We start from the raw sequence: 17,561 nt of genomic DNA, 5'->3' as shown, positions 1-17,561 counted from the left end.
GAATAATCCTATTAAGGAAATTTAATGAACAACTACAAGGAAACACAGACAACTAAATGAAATTAGGAAAACAATGCATGAACAAAATGAGAATTTTGATGAAGAAATAGCAACCATAAAAAAAAACAAACAAACCCATAAACAAACAGAAATGTTAGAGTTGAAAAATACCATAACTAAACTTAAGAATCCAATAGAGAGTTTCAAAAGTAGGCTTGACCATGTAGAAGAAATAATCAGTGACCTGGAGGATAGGACATTGTAAATTACCCAATTGGAGGAGAGAAAAAAAGTGAGGAAAGCCTATGGGAATTATGGGACAAAATGAAAAGAAACAATAGTCACATTATGGTGAATTATAGGACAATATGAAAAGAAACAATATTCACATTATGGGAATTCCAGGAGGGGAAAAGAAAGAGAAAGAGAAGAAAGTATATTTAAAGCAATAATGGCTGAAAATTTCCCACACCCAGGGAAGAAATGGACATCCAGATATATGAGGCCCAAAGGATCCCAGATAGGTTGAATTCAAATAGGACTACACCAAGACACATGATTAAATTGTCAAAAGTCAAAAGAAAGAATTTTAAAAACAGTGAGAGAAAAGAGAGACACTACATACAAGGGAACCCCCCATAAGATTGGTGGATTTCTCAACAAAAACTTTTCAGGCCAGGAGAGAATGGAATGACATATTCAAAATACTGGAAAAAAATAACTTTTTTTTGAGATTTATTTATTTATTTTTATTTTGTTATGTTAATCACCATACATTACATCATTAGTTTTTGATGTAGTGTTCCATGATTCATTGTTTGCGTGTAACACCCAGTGCTCCATTCAGTACGTGCCCTCTTTAATACCCATCACCAGGCTAACCCATCCCCCCACCCCTCTCCCCTCTAGAACCCTCAGTTTGTTTCTCAGAGTCCATCGTCTCTCCTGGTTTGTCTCCCCCTCTGATTTCCCCCCTTCATTTTTCCCTTCCTACTATCTTCTTTTTTTTTTTTTTAACATACAGTGTATTATTTGTTTCAGAGGTACAGGTCTGTGATTCAACAGTCTTATATAATTCACAGTGCTCACCATAGCACATACTGTCCCCAATGTCTATCACCCAGCCACCCCATCCCTCCCACCCCCCACCACTCCAGCAACCCTCAGTTTGTTTCCTGAGATTAAGAATTCCTCATATCAGTGAGATCATATGATACTTGTCTTTCTCTGATTGAGTTATTTTGCTCAGCGTAATACCCTCCAGGTCCATCCACATCATTGCAAAAGGCAAGATTTCATTCCTATTGATGGCTGCATAATATTCCATTGTATATATATACCATATCTTCTTTATCCATTCATCTGTTGATGGACATCTTGGCTCTTTCCATAGTTTGGCTATTGTGGACATTGCTGCTACAAACGTTGGGGTGCACGTACCCCTTCGGATCCCTACATTTGTATCTTTGGGGTAAATACCCAGTAGTGCAATTGCTGGGTCATATGGTAGCTCTATTTTCAACTTTTTGAGGAAAAAAATAACTCTTAACCAAGAATCCCATACCCAGGAAAGCTGTTGTTCTTCAGAGACAAAGAAGGGATAAAAACTTGCTCAAACAAACAAAAGTGAGGGAATTCATTACCATCAGACCTGCCTTACAGGAAATGCTAATGGGAGTTCTTTGACTGGAAGTAAAACTATGCTAATTAACATCATAAAAACATAAAAAGTTAGCATAAATCTCACTGGTAATGGTAGATATATCATCATAGTTAGATTCTGCAATATGGTAATAGTGGTGTATAATTGTGGTGTGTAATAATACTTACATAGCACTTACATATGTACAATATTTACATAATAATAGTGGTGTATAATAATACAACTCTAGTTTAAAAGTTTAAAAAAACGAACATAGTAAAAGTAACCATAACTACAATAATCTGTTGTTAAGTTACACAATATTAAAAACATGTAAATGTAACATTAGTAACCTAAAATATGAGGGGAGGAGAAGTAAAAGTATAAAGTTTATGAATTTTATTGAAGTTAAAATTTTATCAGTTTAAGATAAAGTATTATAAATTTAAAATATTTTATGTTAGCCTCATGTTAACCACAAGGGAAAATCCTATAATAATTTCACAAAAGAACACTATAAAGAAGTCAAATCATACTGATACCAAAAGACATCAAAACACACAAAAAGATAGCAGGATAAGAAACAAAGGAAAGGGGATCTGTGAAACAACCAGAAAATAATTTTTTAAAATGGCAATAGTAAGTCCTTACCTATAAATAATTACTTGAAATGTAAATGGATTAAATTCTTCAGTTAAAAGACAAAAAATGGCTGAATGGCTAAAAAAATTTCGAAAACATGCTGCCTATAAGAGACTCACTTTAGCCTTAAAGACACACACAGACTGAGAGTGAAGGGATGGAAAAAGACATTTCAAAAAAAAGCAAGTGTAGCTATAATTATATCAGACAATATAGACTTTAAACTAAAAGTGGTAAAAAGAGACAAAGAAGGCCATTTTATAATGATCAGTATATCAAGATGATATAACACTTGTAAATATTTATGTGCCCAACATCAGAGCACATAAATATATACAGCAAAAACTAACAGAGCTAAAAGGAGAAACGAGCAGTAATATAATAATAGTTGGGGACTCTAATACCCCACTCTCAACAATGGATAGATCATTCAGACAGAGAATCAATAAATAAACAAATTTGAACAACATTATAAACTAAATGGATCTAACAGACATATACAGAACATTCTATCCACAGCAGCACTTCTCAAGTGCACAGGGAACATTTTTTGGATAGACCATATGTTAGGCCACAAACCAGGTATCTTCTCTAACCATGGTGGCATGAAACTAAAAATCAACAAAAAGAGGAAAACTGGAAAATTCATGAGCACATGGAAATTAAACAATGCTCTCCTGAACCAGTGGATCAAAGAAGAAGTTAAAGAGGAAATAAAAAGTTGCTTGAGACAAACAAAATGGAAATAAAATATACCAAAATGTGTAGGATGCAATAAAAACAGTTCTAAGAGGGAAGTTCAATAGCAATAAATGCTTACATTTAAGAAGCAAGAAAGATCCCAAATAAAGAACCTGACTCTACACCATAAAGAACTAGAAAAAAAAGAACAAACTGAGCCCAAAGTTAGCAGAAGAAAGGAAATAATAAAGATTGGAGCAGAAATCAATGAAATAGAGAACAGAAAAACAATAGAAAAGATTAACCAAACTAAGCATTTGTTCTTTGAAAGGATAAACAAAATTAACAAACCTTTAGCTACACTAACCAAGGAAAAAAGAGAAAGGGCCCAAGTCAACAAAATTATAAATGAAAAAGGAGACATTACAACTGATACTACAGAAAATTGAAGGATCCTAAGAGCCTACTGTGAGCAACTATATGCTAACGAACTGGACAACCTAGAAGAGATGAAGAAAATTTTTGAAACATACAATTTACCAAGACTGAATCAGAAAGAAATCTGAATAGACCAATTATTAGTAAGGAGATTGAATCAATAATTTATAATCTCCTAACAAATCAAAACTCAGGACCAGATGGCTTAACTGGTGAATTTTACTAAATATTTAAAGAAGAATTAATGCTTATTCTCAAATTCTTCTAAAAATTTCAAGAGGAGGGAATGCTTCCAAACTCATTTTACAAGGCCAGCATTATCCTGATACCAAAACCAGAAAAGAAAACTACAGGCCAATATCCCTGATGAATATAGATACAAAAATTCTCAATAAAATACTAGCAAACTAAATTTAGCTGCACATTAAAAGGATCATACACCATGATCAAGTGGGATGTTAGGATAGTTCAACATTTGCAAATCAGTCAATGATATATATTTCATTAATAGAATGAAAGAAAATAATTATGTGATCATTTCAATAGATGCAGAAGAAGCATTTGACAAAATTCAATATCCATTCATGATAAAAACTCTTAACAAATGAGGCATAGAAAGAACATATCTCAACGTAATAAAGTCTATATATGACCAGACCGCAGGTAACATCATATACAGTGGTGAGTATTTGAAAGCTTTTCCTTTAAGATCAGGACCAAGACAAGGGTGCCCACTCTCAGCACTCCTATGCAACATAGTACTAGAAGTCTTAGCTAGAGCAATCAGGCAAGAAAAAGAAAAGGTATCAGAATTGGAAAGGAAGTAAAATTGTCTCTTAGTTGCAGATGACATGAGTTTATATATAGAAAATCCTAAAGTCTTAACCAAAAAACTGTTAGATCTAATTAATGGATTCAGTGAAGTTGCAGGATATAAATATTAGTAGCATTTCTATACATTAATAATGAATTTTCTGAAAAAGAAGTAAGTTGATGCCATTTATAATAGCATCAAAACCAATAAAATACTTATGAATAAATTTAACTAAGGAAAAAGATCTCTACTCTGAAAACTAAGACATTGATGAAAGAAATAGAAGAAAGCAAATAAATTAAAAACTATCCCATGTTCATGGATTGGAAGAATTAATATTGTTAAAATGTCAATACTACCAAAAGCCATCTATAGAGTCAATGCAATTCCTATCAAGATTCCAATGGTATTTTTTACCAAAGGAGAAAAAACACTCCCAAAGTTTATCTGGAATTACAAGAGACCCCAAATAGCCAAAGAAATTCTGAGAAAGAAGAACAAAATAGGAGGCATCACACGTCCTGATTTGAAGCTATATTATAAAGTCATAGTCATCAAAACAGTATGGTACTGGCATAAAAACAGAGAAATAGACCAATGGAACAGACTCGAGAGCCCAGATATAAACCCAGGCATATACAGTCAGCTAATACTTGACAAGAGCCAAGAATACTGAATGGAGAAAAGACAGTGTTTTCAATAAATGGTGCTAACCATTGGATATTCAATATCCACTTGAATATTGGATATTCAAATGTAAAAGAATGGAAGTGGATCCTATCTTATATCACTCACAAAAATTAACTCTGAGTAGGGGTGCCTGGGTGGCTCAGTCGGTTAAGCATCCAACTCTTGATTTCAGCTCAGGTCATGATCTCAGGGTTGTGAGATCGAGTCCTGTGTCCAGCTTCATGCTGGGCTTGGAGCCTGCTTAAGATTTTTCTCTCCCTCTTCCTCTGCCCCTCTCCCCTCCCTCTCTAAAAGAAAATAACTCCAAATAGATTAAAGACTTAAACATAAGACCTGAAAGCATGAAACTCCTAGAAGAAAACACAGGAATAAAACTCCTTGATACGTATATTTGTGACTTTTTTTTGGATATGACATCTAAAGCACAAGCAAAAAAATAAAGAAGTGGGACTGCATCAAACTAAAAAGTTCTACATAACAAAATAAACCATCAACAAAGTGAAAAAACAACCTATAGAATGGGAAAAAATATTTGCAAAACATGTATCTGATAAGGGGTTAATATCCAAAATACATGAAGAACTCATCCAACTCCATAGCAGAAAACCAAATATCCCAATTAGAAAATGGGCAAAGGACCTGAATAGACATTTCTCCAAAGAAGATATACAAAAGGCCAGCCAGTATATGAAAAGACGCTCCACATCACTAGTCACTCGGGAAATATAAATTAAAACCACAATGAGAGGGGCGCCTGGGTGGCTCAGATGGTTGAACATCTGCCTTCGGCTTGGGTCATGATCCCGGGATCCTGGCTCGGTGGGAAGCCTGCTTCTCCCTCTCCCTCTGCCTCTCCCCCTGCTCATGCTCTCTCTCTCTCTCTCTCTCTCTCTCTTTCTCTGTATCTCTGTGTCTCAAATGAATAAATAAAATCTTAAAAAAAACCACAATGAGATATCACCTCATGACTGTTAGAATAACCATCATCAAAAAGTTGAGGTAGCAAATGTTGGCGTGGATGTGGAGAAAAGGGAACCCTCTGTGAGCTGTTGGTGGGATTATAAATTGGTACAGCCACTATGGAAAACAGTATGGAGGATCCTCAAAAAATTAAAAATAGAACTACCATATAATCCATATATATATTGGATCTGGAAAATATATTATATTTTGGATATATTCTGGAAATAAATCCAAAGGGAATGAAAACCCTAACTCAAAAAGAGATCTGCACTCCCATGTTCATAGCAGCATTATTTACAATAGCCAAGACATGGAAACAACCTAAGAGTCCATCAATGGATGAATGGATAAGAAGCTGTAGTATATAATATAATAGAATATTATTCAGCCATAAAACACCGAGGAAATCCTATCATTCGTGACAACACAGATGGACCTTGAAGGCATTATGCTAAGTGAAATAGGTCAGACAGAGAAAAAGAAACACTATATAATCTCACTTATACATGGAATCTAAAAAAACCCCAAACTCATAAAGAGATCAGAATTGTGGTTACCAGAGGCAGGGGGTGGGGGCAAGGGAAATTGGAGGAAGGTGGTCAAAAGGTACAAACTTCCAGTTATAAGATAAATAATACTAGGGATATAATGTACAACATGATGACTGGAGCTAACACTGCTGTATGATGTATAGGAAAATAAAGAGAGTAAATCCTATGAGTTTTCATCACAAGGAGAAAGTGGTTTTTTCCCTTTTTTTTCTTTTCTTGTTATTCTATCTAAATGAGAACATGGATGTTAGCTGAACCTATTGGGGTAATTACATATACTTCACAATATATGTAAATCAAAACGTCATGCTGGTGTGCCTTAAACTTACACAGTGATGTCTGTCATTAATTTCTCTATAAAACTGGAAAAAAATAAACTAGGGTAGAGATGAGATACCACTTGAGCAAAGGCCTGAATACATATTAGTTATAACTTCAGAGAACTATACAAATGTTGGTTCACCAGACCTGCCTAAAACATTATGGGACTTTGGGAGTTTTCTTTCTTTCGTTTTTTCTTTTAAATTTTGAAATAAATTTAATTTGACATAGAAGTTGCTAAAATAACATAGAGGGTTCCCACCTATGATTCACCTGCTTTTTCCCAGTGTTAACATCTTACGTAACCACACAACTACCACAACCAGGAAATTGTCACTAGTACAATATTCTACTAAGCAAACTACAGACCTCATTCAAATTCCACCAGTATTCACATGCCCTTAACCTTTTGGGGATGGGGGAGGTTCCATCATTCCATGAATTTTATCACATGTATAGATTTGTGTAATCACCATCAAAATTAGAACAATACAAATTCATCACCCCAAAGAAACTCATTTTTTTGCTACCTCTTTATAGTCACATCTGCCCCCCTGGGAACCACTGATCTGTTCTTCATCACTGATAATTTTATAATTTCTGAAATGTTATGTACATGGAAACATACGGTATATAATGTATTATGATTAACATATTATGATTTGCTTAATGTCGCTCATTGTAATGCCCCTGAGATCCATTCACATTGTTGTGTGTATCAATAGTTTTTAAAATTTTTTATTGCTGATGTTCCACAATTTGTGTATCCATGCCCCCACTGAAGAGCATTTCAGCTTTTTCCAGTTTTTGGCTAATGCATGTAAAGGTGTTATGAACATTCATGTACGTTTTTTTGTGTGGACATGAATGTTCGTATTTCTGTGGAAATATAGAGTCTTATGTCTTTTTTTTTTTAAAGATTTTATTTATTTGACAGAGAGAAAGACAGCCAGAGAGGGAACACAAGCAGGGGCAGTGGGAGAGGGAGAAGCAGGCTTCCTGCTGAGCAGGGAGCCCGATGCGGGGCTCGATCCCAGGACCCCGGGACCATGACCTGAGCCGAAGGCAGATGCTTAACAACTGAGCCACCCAGGCGCCCTGAGTCTTATGTCTTTAGAGGGGTTTATAAGCAAGTGCTGTGCTTAACAAAATGAGCGGGAGAGTGGAAAGAACACAAAAGATTTGGCTTCAGCCTTGTTCTGTCATTAATTAGTAGTATGATGTTGGGTAAGCCCTTCTATCTGGGACTCAAATTTCTGTCTGTAAAGTGAGAGGCTAGAAACCTATGATTTCTTTAGTCTTTTTTTTTTTTTTTTTTGAGAGGGAGATGGGTAGAGGGGCAAAGGGAGAGGGAGAGAGGGAATCAATCAGGCTCCATGCCCAGCACAGAGCCCAATGTGGGGCTCAATCTCACCACCCTGAGATCATGACCTGAGCTGAAATCAAGAGCCGACTGAGCCCCCCAGGTGCCCCTCTTTAGTCTTTTCCACATCTAACAGTTCTGTGGTTCTGAAGAGAGAGAAAGGAGGTTTCTACCTCATTTCGTATGGTATTTATAGCCATACACATAGAATACCAGCTACAAGCCTAGATTATACCTCTCCCACTTTTTTCTGGCATGTTCTAAATAGTTACCCTGTGTGGAAAGAGAATATGGGGATGAAAGTAACTAATCTTAATGCGACAAAGGCTTGGGGGTCTGATCCTTGAGGAGAAAGGACTCTAAAACTAACACAGAATGGCCACATGGCACAGGGTCATTCCTAAGTCATGTATATGGAGCAAATTGTCCTCTCCCTCTGTCGCCAATATTTTTATTAGTTAGACTCAGGGTAAAATAAACATGGAATATGTGTGTGTATGTCTATATATATATATATATATATATATGTGCGTTATGTATATTTTCTGAATGTTACATTTCTAAACATTACATGCATTTTTATACTGTATATTTTTTTCAAAAGTCAGGAAATAATTACACAAAATATTTGCAATGGGTAAGTCTGAGGGATGTGATTATCTTGAGAGGCAATTCTGAGAGGAAAAGAAGCATGTGTGTGAGCATAGTCTCTCTCTCTCTCTCTCTCTCACACACACACACACACACACACACACACACAAACACTGGTTAAAATCATGGACAAGAGCCAAACTGCCTGGGTGCAAATCCTGGCTCTGCCATGTGCTGGTTATGTGATCTTGGGCAAGTAACATAATCTCTGTGTCTCCCAGTTTCTTCTGTGGAATGACAATGATATTAATAGTGCCAACTTCAGAGGGTTAATAAGATGTAAATGAGTTAAAATATATGAAGCAATTTGAACAGTGCCTATTGCATTGCAGGAAGTGTGTCTGTCAGTCGATGTCTGTGTCTGTCACTTCTCGAGATGGCCTGGCTGCCACCTCCCCATCCACATGGCTTTTCTAACTGCAATAGTCCCATCTCTCCCCCACCTCTACCCGCTAGAACCCCTCACCCACTCCTCTGCCAAAAAAATTAACTTAGGCACTGAGGCAGTAGGTTGCATAACTCTGCCTCAGTAATTTTTTTTGCCCCCTAAGCTGTATTTACTCCAGTCCAGGGGACTAAAAATCCTATTAATAATTTTGCATAAATTGAATTTAAATAAAAAGAGAGAAAAAATAATTTTGCATACCCGCTAGACCTTTAAGTGATCACCCTCCCCCCAAATCTTTTTTTTTTTAAAGATTTTTATTTATTTATTTGACAGAGAGAGCGAGAGAGCACAAGCAGGGGGAACAGTAGAGGGAGAGGGAGAAGTAGGCTCCCGGCTGAGCAGGGAGCCCGATGCGGGGCTCGATCCCAGGACTCTGGGATCATGACCTGAGCCGGAGGCAGACGCTTAACCATCTGAGCCACCCAGGTGCCCCAACCCTCCCCCAAATCTAAAGAAACAGATAAAATTATCCATTTGAAAAACAGCCCCCCCTTCATTTAGTTATTATATAAAGCTGGCAGGACCATCTTTGAAATGTTACATTGTTTTGCTTTAGAAAAGAAAAAATAAGATTGTCTCATCTTCCTCTTCCTTTTATACCTTTGAACCTTTTCCATACAAAGGGCTGTGGTGGTGGTGATGGCAGTGTGCGTGTGTGTGTGTGTGTGTGTGTGTGTGTTATCCCCCTAGTGTGATCTGGATGAATCCCTTAGCTTAGACGCTGCTGTAGTCGGTGCTACATCTGCTTCGTAAACATTGTGGTTTCTTATTTTTTCCCCCAGGCTTATTGAGATATAATTGACATATAACATGGCGTAAGTTTAAGGTGCACAGCGTGATGGTTTGATATACATGCATATTACAAAATGATTACCACGATGAAGTTAGTTAACACATTCACCACCTCACAGAGTTACCTTTTTTTGTATGTGTGGTGAGAACATTTAGCACCTCTCTCTTAGCAATTTTCAAGTATACAACACAGTCTTGTTAACCTTAATCAAGGAATCTAACAAAGCTGAACTCATGGAAACAGAGAACATTGCATTCTCTTGAACGCATCGTTTTAAGAGAGTAATGAATTCTTTGCAGCATCGTAAGGTGACAAAGCTGTTCATAACAACTCGTTGATAATCCATCAGATGTCCAATTTACCTCCCACTTTTCCTTCTCATCTCCTTTGCACAGAGAATGATTTTCCCACTTCTTTGAGTACTGTGCTGGCTTTTCCTCTCCCCGTTGTTCTCAACCAGGGTGTTAACTAACAATGGTTAAGGTGTTACTCTAGTTTTAAGATCCTGACATTTTTTTCCCAGGTACACTCAAAGCCTCAAAATGAGAGCGCAGCTCTCCGTAATGTATCTGCAACCGCCGTTTCTAGCCTTATTTCCCTCCCTTGAACCTGTCAGGCTGATCTGCTTTATCCAAACATCCTCTACTTTCCTGGCTGTGCTTTTGTTCATGCCCTTCGTAGCATTCTCTTTGCCTAGAATTCTCTCCCTTTAAACCTCATTTCTGTATGCCCAAGTCCTGCTAATCCTCGAAGACCAGCTCAACTACCTGAAACCTTCCCTGATCCCCCAGCTCCCCTTTGCCATGGGCAAAATTAGTTTTCTCTTCTCTGTGCCCTCATAGAGCTTTGTTTGTGTTCTGTTATATTGCTTGTTCTGCTCTACCTTAAATTGTAGTTAGCTGAATTCACACTTATCTCCTCCACTAGACTATAAGTGCCTCGAAGGCAGAAGCTGAGTCTTTTTCATCATTCTGCCCCACGCAGGAACCCCCACAGTGCCTGGTACATAGTGTAGGCCCTTGATCAATGCTTCTGATAAAAACTCTCCCAAATGATCTTTAATGCTGGTGTTTCAAAATCTTCTGGGAGGAGGGTGTGGCGATCTCTTCGGACAGAAGATCTCAGGGAATGAACTAGGTCGGCATTGACCATAGAGTGGAGGACACTGAGATGAAGATGCCTACGAGGTGTTCTGTCCATTACCGCATAAATGATGTCACTTGACTCTGGCTATGGAGCTCATCTGCTACTTCATCCATATTGTCCCACCTGACCAGGAAATCTCAGTTCCTTCTGAACTCCTGTGCAGTGCTCTGAAGAGCTGATGGATGTGACTGAGCCGAGGGGAGGCTATGAGTGAGGAAGTTTCTCATGGGGATGAGTTGGAGGGAAGGCTGATGCACTTTGAACCTAAGAATAAAAGACCTATAGAATGAGCATGTGGGAGATCCCCCAAGAAACTATCAAATAAGCTCTCTGAAAGCAGCTGAGGGTAAAGAGGTCTAGGCCATTTACATTTCAATACAGAGTAGAAACAATTACCAAAATGCTACTTTTTTGTGGCCTCTTAAGCCTTTGCAACTTGTGGCTTTTGTGAACTCCCACGTATTTATTTCCTTGTAGTGACCAGTAGTAAAATCCTTCTCATGGGACGTGTGTGTCTGTGTCAGGGAACGGTGGAAATTGGAGGAAGACTAGGTCTGACTATGGGTTTAATCTTCGGGCTGGGAGGTAGGAAGGAACTTTGGGAAACAGTAGGGTGGGCGGTTGGATAAAAACGTGCAAGTCAAATTCTTGCTGCTTTTGGGAAGAAAGAAAAGAGCACAGAGCAGAGAAGAGGACCTGGAGACCTGACAGGGGAGGTCTGTGGTCCCTAGTGCTTAGGCCTTGGAAGCCTCGTGCTGAGACTCTGTCTTAGACATCAGAATCTGCTCCCCGCCCCCACAAAAATCGCCCTTTTTAGGGGGTGGAGAGCTTTATACAAGTAGGTTGCCAAGATTACTCTAATGGTATTTTTCGGTGAGGATTGATTTTTCCGCAGATAAAAAGCCTTCTTGTCAAACCCACTAACCCAAACCAAAGAGCAAAGACCGAATAAAGATCTGGAATCTTCCACCAACCAACCAACCAACCTGTCAACCAATCAACCAAAAATGCTTATCAAGATAAAGCCAGTTGCTTTCAACTAAGGGTTAATAAGCAAGTGAAATACATCAGTGCAATTTCAAGGAAAACTGCAGACAAGGAAAATACCAGGGCTTTCAAGTACCTTCCAAGCAATTTGAGATGTTTTATTCACATCATGAAGACAGTTTTACCCTGGAGTATTTCCTATTCAGAAAACACTCGAGGAACCTGCTCTTTTGGGCTGCTTCTTGACATGGAAAAATTTTAATGTCACTGCTTTACCTTTGCTTTGGGATTTTGCCTCTTCAGCCAAGTTTCCACTCTCCTACTTGTGCCTGGCTGTTTGATTTGCTCACTGCAGCTGTCCAAGCCCCTCCCTCCCTCCCTCGCTTCCATTTACATTTTCTCCACAAAATGCATTTACTGTAGTCCATTTTCTAATGTTTGTCATTCCTACTGGACTTTTTCATTTTACTAAATCAATCAGTAAATGTCTGTTGTGTGTAAGGCATTGTGCCTGTCATGGCAGGAGCAACAAAGTGACATCAAAACTTTCCTCAAGGAGCTTGCTGTCTAATTGAAGATTTTCAAGCCAGGAAGTGCTTCTCGTATTTGACCTTCCCTTTCGATTCCTGTTACTCTCTTTGGCTAGGCCCTGTTGACATCACAATAGTTTCCTAAATCACCCACCCCCCCCCCCAGCTTACCATTACCCCCAATCGAATCAATCCCAGTTCATCTCTTTAAAAAAAAAAAAGTTGACTTGATGGTTGCCAGAGGAGGGGCAAAGGAGAGGGAGAATGGGTAAATGGGGGAAGGGGAGTGGGAGGTATGGGCTTCCAGTTATGGAATGGATAAGTCACAGGGAATGAAGGGTACAGGATAGGGAATATAGTCGGTGGTATTGTAATAGCGTTGAATGGTGACAGATGGTCAATACACATGTGGTGAGCACAGCATAGAGTAGTTGAACCACTATGTTGTTCACCTCAAACTAATGTAACACTGTGTGTCAGCTATACTCAAATAAAAAATATATATATTTTAAAAATTCATTCTCTCTCCATCCAACCCTCCAAAAAAATATTTTTCAAAGATGCCATATTGCCTAATCAACAAGGCAATTTCGTTAGCTTGGTTCAAAATTTCCCTCCCTTTTACCTTTAAAATCTAAGTCCTGTCTATCTTTAAGAATCAAGTCCCATTTCATCCAGGCATCTTTTCTCCATTTCCCCACCAAGAGCGATCTTTCCCTTCAGTTTCTGTAGATTATATCCCACATCACTCATTGGTATGCTGCCTTGACTTGTTTGTTTTATATGCATGTGGCTTTTCCCCATTCAGATTGCAAATTTATTGGGAGCAGGGCCTGAGCATAATGCATTACACACAAAAGATGCTTAATACATGTTTGATGATGAAGACGGGGATGATTTTTCCTGATTTCAGGGTGTGTATAGGATGGGTTATGAGGGTGAGTGGCAAAGGAAAGATTCTGGAGGGAGGGGGATGAATTAATAAGGCTTTTACAGTCACAGTCCAAAAGGGTGGTAAGGGCTTCAACTTACTAATTCCTTGGCTCAGAGCTGCATTGTATTGCCAGAAGAATTTTAGTGAGTTTGAAAAGAAAAGGAGGGGCAGGACTTTGGGACTGCTGTGAATTTGTGTGGGGGATGAGGGAGAGGTAGAAATCAGAAGTAACTGAACCTGAGTAACTTCAATAATGATAGTAGCATTAGAAAAAAAAGAAAGAAAAGAAAGAAAGAAAGAAAGAAAGAAGGAAGGAAGGAAAAAAAGAAATCAGAGGTGGAAGCCAGATTTAGAGGGGAGATGATGAAGTTTTTAAAAATTTTTTTAAAGATTTTTATTTATTTATCTGACAGAGAGAGAGAGGGAGAGAGAGAGAGAGAGAGCACAAGCAGGGGGAGGGGCAGAGGCAGAGGGAGATTCAGGCTCCCCAAAGAGCAAGGAGCCTGATGCGGGGCTCCATCCCGGGACCCTGGGATCATGACCTGAGCCAAAGGCAGACACTTAACCGACTGAGCCACCCAGGCGCCTGATGAGTTTGTTTTTAGACATACTGAATTTAGGGTAACTTGAGTAACCAAGTGGACACATCTAGCAAGCTGTGAGATACACCCTACCCCCATTCAGTTCAATGCAACAAATATTTACTGAACATCTACCGTATGCCAGTCACTATGTTGGAGAGACCGTCAAAGAAGACACAAGCCCTGGCCTCCAGAACTCATGTTTGAGTGGGGAAGACAGACTAATAAATTCTTCTGGTATAAGGTAGTAAATGGTGTAATTGAATTATATATAAAGTGCTATGGGGATATAAATAGGGGACGAATTGCGTCCAAGCAGGTGAGAAAAAGTTACAGGAGTGACGAGTTTTGAGCAAGGCCTGGAAAGATAAAGTAGAAGTTTGTTCAGTGAACAAATAGGGAAATGGCTTTCCAAGTGAAAGAAGTCTCAAGTGAAGGCACAGGGCATGGAAGTGCGGGGCATTCTAGTAATCTGAAATGACTAAAGAGAGTGGGATGATGGAATAAAGATGGATGGAGCAAAAGAGGTGACAGGTGTCAGAAACTGGGCAGGAATTGTTACACTAGCCTGGGGAGGCGATCTAGTGCAGTGGTTAGAGGTGTGGACTATAGTGTCAGACTCCCTGGGTCCAAATCCCATCTCTGCCACTTACTAGGTGTGTGGCCTTGAGTGAGTCCCTTAGTCTCTCTGTGCTCAGTTTTCCCATCTGTAAAATGGGACTGATGGTACCTGCCTCATAGGATTGCTCTGATGGTTGAGAGAGCTAGTATATGTAAACTGATTAGGGTCATGCCTGGCATTTAGTGAATGTTATGTAGAGGTTAGCCCAAGGGCTAAGTGGCAAGAAACAGAGCACTACATCATTGTGTACTACTCCCTCAGCAGCTTCAAAAGGAAACTATAAATGGGAACTAAGTCTCCAGATACTCTAAGCACACATCCGGGGAGCACTCGATGAATCTCCTCTTCTCACTCGAGCTGGAGTTTCTCGAGAGGGTGAGTTTCTCTGCCTTGGAAATGTAGATCCAATTTAAGGAAAGGGTGAGGAGCCTGAGGGGAAAAAATTCGAATGGCCAGAGTGGGACTGTTGATTCACAATAAATGGGAACTCTCATTAGGGCATTCCCTCCGGCAAGCGGAAATAAAACAAAATCAGGCGGCGATACCGCAAGCATATTTTATTTCAGTTAAGTAAGAAACAGAAAATTGGCCAGCAGGGACCTTAGAGGATGAGCGAACAGGCAGCAGGGTCCCAGTGACAGTATTTTGCTGGGCTCGGAGTATGTAGGGATCCTCTGAAGGGGGCCAGCAATTGGAAATGCAGCCCTACCTTGCTAATGAAGCATATCTCGCCCCTGGAGTTCGGATGCTCTCAAGGAACCCATTGTCTGTTCCTCAGCTTTCTAGAGCTCTACTTGAGTGCTCCTTGAATAGACTCTTGGAATGATTGTACTTCCCTGTGTGACTGCTCTGTGTGCTGCTCAGATGGAACTGAACCTCGTCTGCCCACCCAGCCAGCCCAGGGGTTTCACTTGACAGAACTCGGTTTGAATTCTGGTTTTACCACTTACTAGCTGTGTGATCTTGAGCAGGTCACTAAAATTGTCTGAGCTTCAGTTTCTCCATCTGTGAAACGGGAACGGAAATGGCTCCTCTGTTATGATAATTACACGAAAGAATTTATCTATAAAGCACTTGGAACATTAAGTCCTTAAGAGATGTAAGTTCATCTCCCTTCCTTTGCCTTTACACTTATGCCACCCAAAGACCCCTGCTCTCATTTTAGCCCTTCTGGGGGCTTCCTCCCATCTAATGTCAAGAGTAATAGAGATGGGAAGAAGGAGAAATCAGTATATGGAAAGACAATGAAAAATGGTGGCTCTTTTTTCCAACACCCCCCCCCACTCTGACTTTGTAGTAGAGATATTTTGATGTAGCCAGTATTCCAAAATAGGAAAGATATTCAGATGCTGGATGGCCGAAGATGAGAAATATCTACGGAGACATCATGAAAACTCTATGAAAATGTATCTACACATGCGTGTATTTACTGTGAAGTCACAGCTGTGCATTTGTACGTTTTAGGATGAGAAGGGGACAAGGAAAATCAAAAACATTTTTTTTAGGATGGTAGAAATAGATTGTTGTAATGTTATCTTAATATTGGTGTGCCTGTGGGGAGGGCTTCTCTCTTCCTGACATACTTATATCTCCTTACCCTCTTTTCTTTTCTTTTTTTAAAAAAGATTTTATTTATTTATTTGACAGAGACACAGACAGCGAGAGCAGGAACACAGCAGGGGGAGAGGGAGAGGGAGAAGCAGGCTTCCCGCGGAGTAGGGAGCCCGATGCGGGGCTCGATCCCAGGACCCTGGGATCATGACCTGAGCCGAAGGCAGACGCTTAACGACTGAGCCACCCAGGCGTCCCTCCTTACCTTCTTTTCAAAAGAGCAGCAGGAGGAAAGGGTGCTGGAGTAAAGGGAATTGTACAGTGGGAATAACATGCCCCCATCTCATCTGTCCTTCTGCCCAGCCTTCCATTAACCATCATGATCTACCAGAGGCCGGAGAGCTTCCTGTCTGTGGTGCTTCAATGCCTTTGCATCATTAATATCATCATCTCTACCCTTCTTCTAGGAGAGGATCTAATGAGGGAGGTATGGAAGAAGTTCTGCATGCTTAGCTGTCAATCCGAACCTTTGAGAGCCAGCAGGGGAAAAAGGCAGCAATCACTGTGTAATATTCTGGACTTTCTTGGCAGGTGAATACTGCTATGCATGAGGCAAAACTCATGGAAGAATGTGACGAGTTGGTAGAGATCATCCAGCAGAGGAAACAAATGATCGCTGTCAAAATCAAAGAGACAAAGGTAAAGCACGGAGCTTCAGTGAGGCCAAGGCAGAGTTGACTTTACAAATGTCAGAGTTTCATCCTGATGATTCCAGTTTGAACTTGGATCGTGAAAGTAAGAAGAAATGGGGTTGGAGGGAGGGAGGCAAAGAAGAAGCAATGTTTGGCCTAGTGCTATAAACCCGGTAAAAATGATGAGAGTTCTGGGGTACTGGAAATATTCTATACCTTGACCTAGTTGATGGTTACATGGGTGTGCAACAACAACAAAAAAAGTCATTGAGTTGTCCATTTCAGATGTGGGTGCTTTACTGTATGTATGTCATAAGTCAATCCAAAAAGAAAAAAGAAAAAAAGTGATGGTAGAAATGTGGGCCAGAATTATGGAAGGACCATGCATGCTATTATAAGGACTTTGGGCTTAATCAAAAAGGCATTGGGAAACCATTCTTGTTTCTTAGGAAGGGAGAGACTGATATGGCAGAAGTATGCAGGGTGGATCCAAATAGGATGATACTGAAGTCAGGGAAGCA

The 17,561-nt window shown here is 39.5% G+C and overlaps 1 protein-coding gene across 5 annotated transcripts in view; it reads left to right on the top strand.

Moving 5' to 3' along the window:
- The window catches only part of MID2 (midline 2), a 97,461-nt gene that overhangs the window by 52,726 nt on the left and 27,174 nt on the right, over positions 1-17,561 (top strand). For all 5 annotated transcript variants that reach the window (XM_036077732.2, XM_078064933.1, XM_036077730.2 and 2 more), the window contains exon 4: positions 16,940-17,047. In XM_036077732.2, the coding sequence (XP_035933625.1) occupies positions 16,940-17,047 (108 nt within the window). The remainder of the gene's footprint in view (positions 1-16,939; positions 17,048-17,561) is intronic.

This window comes from Halichoerus grypus, chromosome X (assembly GCF_964656455.1).
Source record: "Halichoerus grypus chromosome X, mHalGry1.hap1.1, whole genome shotgun sequence".
NCBI lineage: Eukaryota > Metazoa > Chordata > Mammalia > Carnivora > Phocidae > Halichoerus > Halichoerus grypus.
The sequence above is the reverse complement of the archived record's forward strand: the minus strand, read 5'-3'. Positions and strand labels throughout refer to the sequence as shown.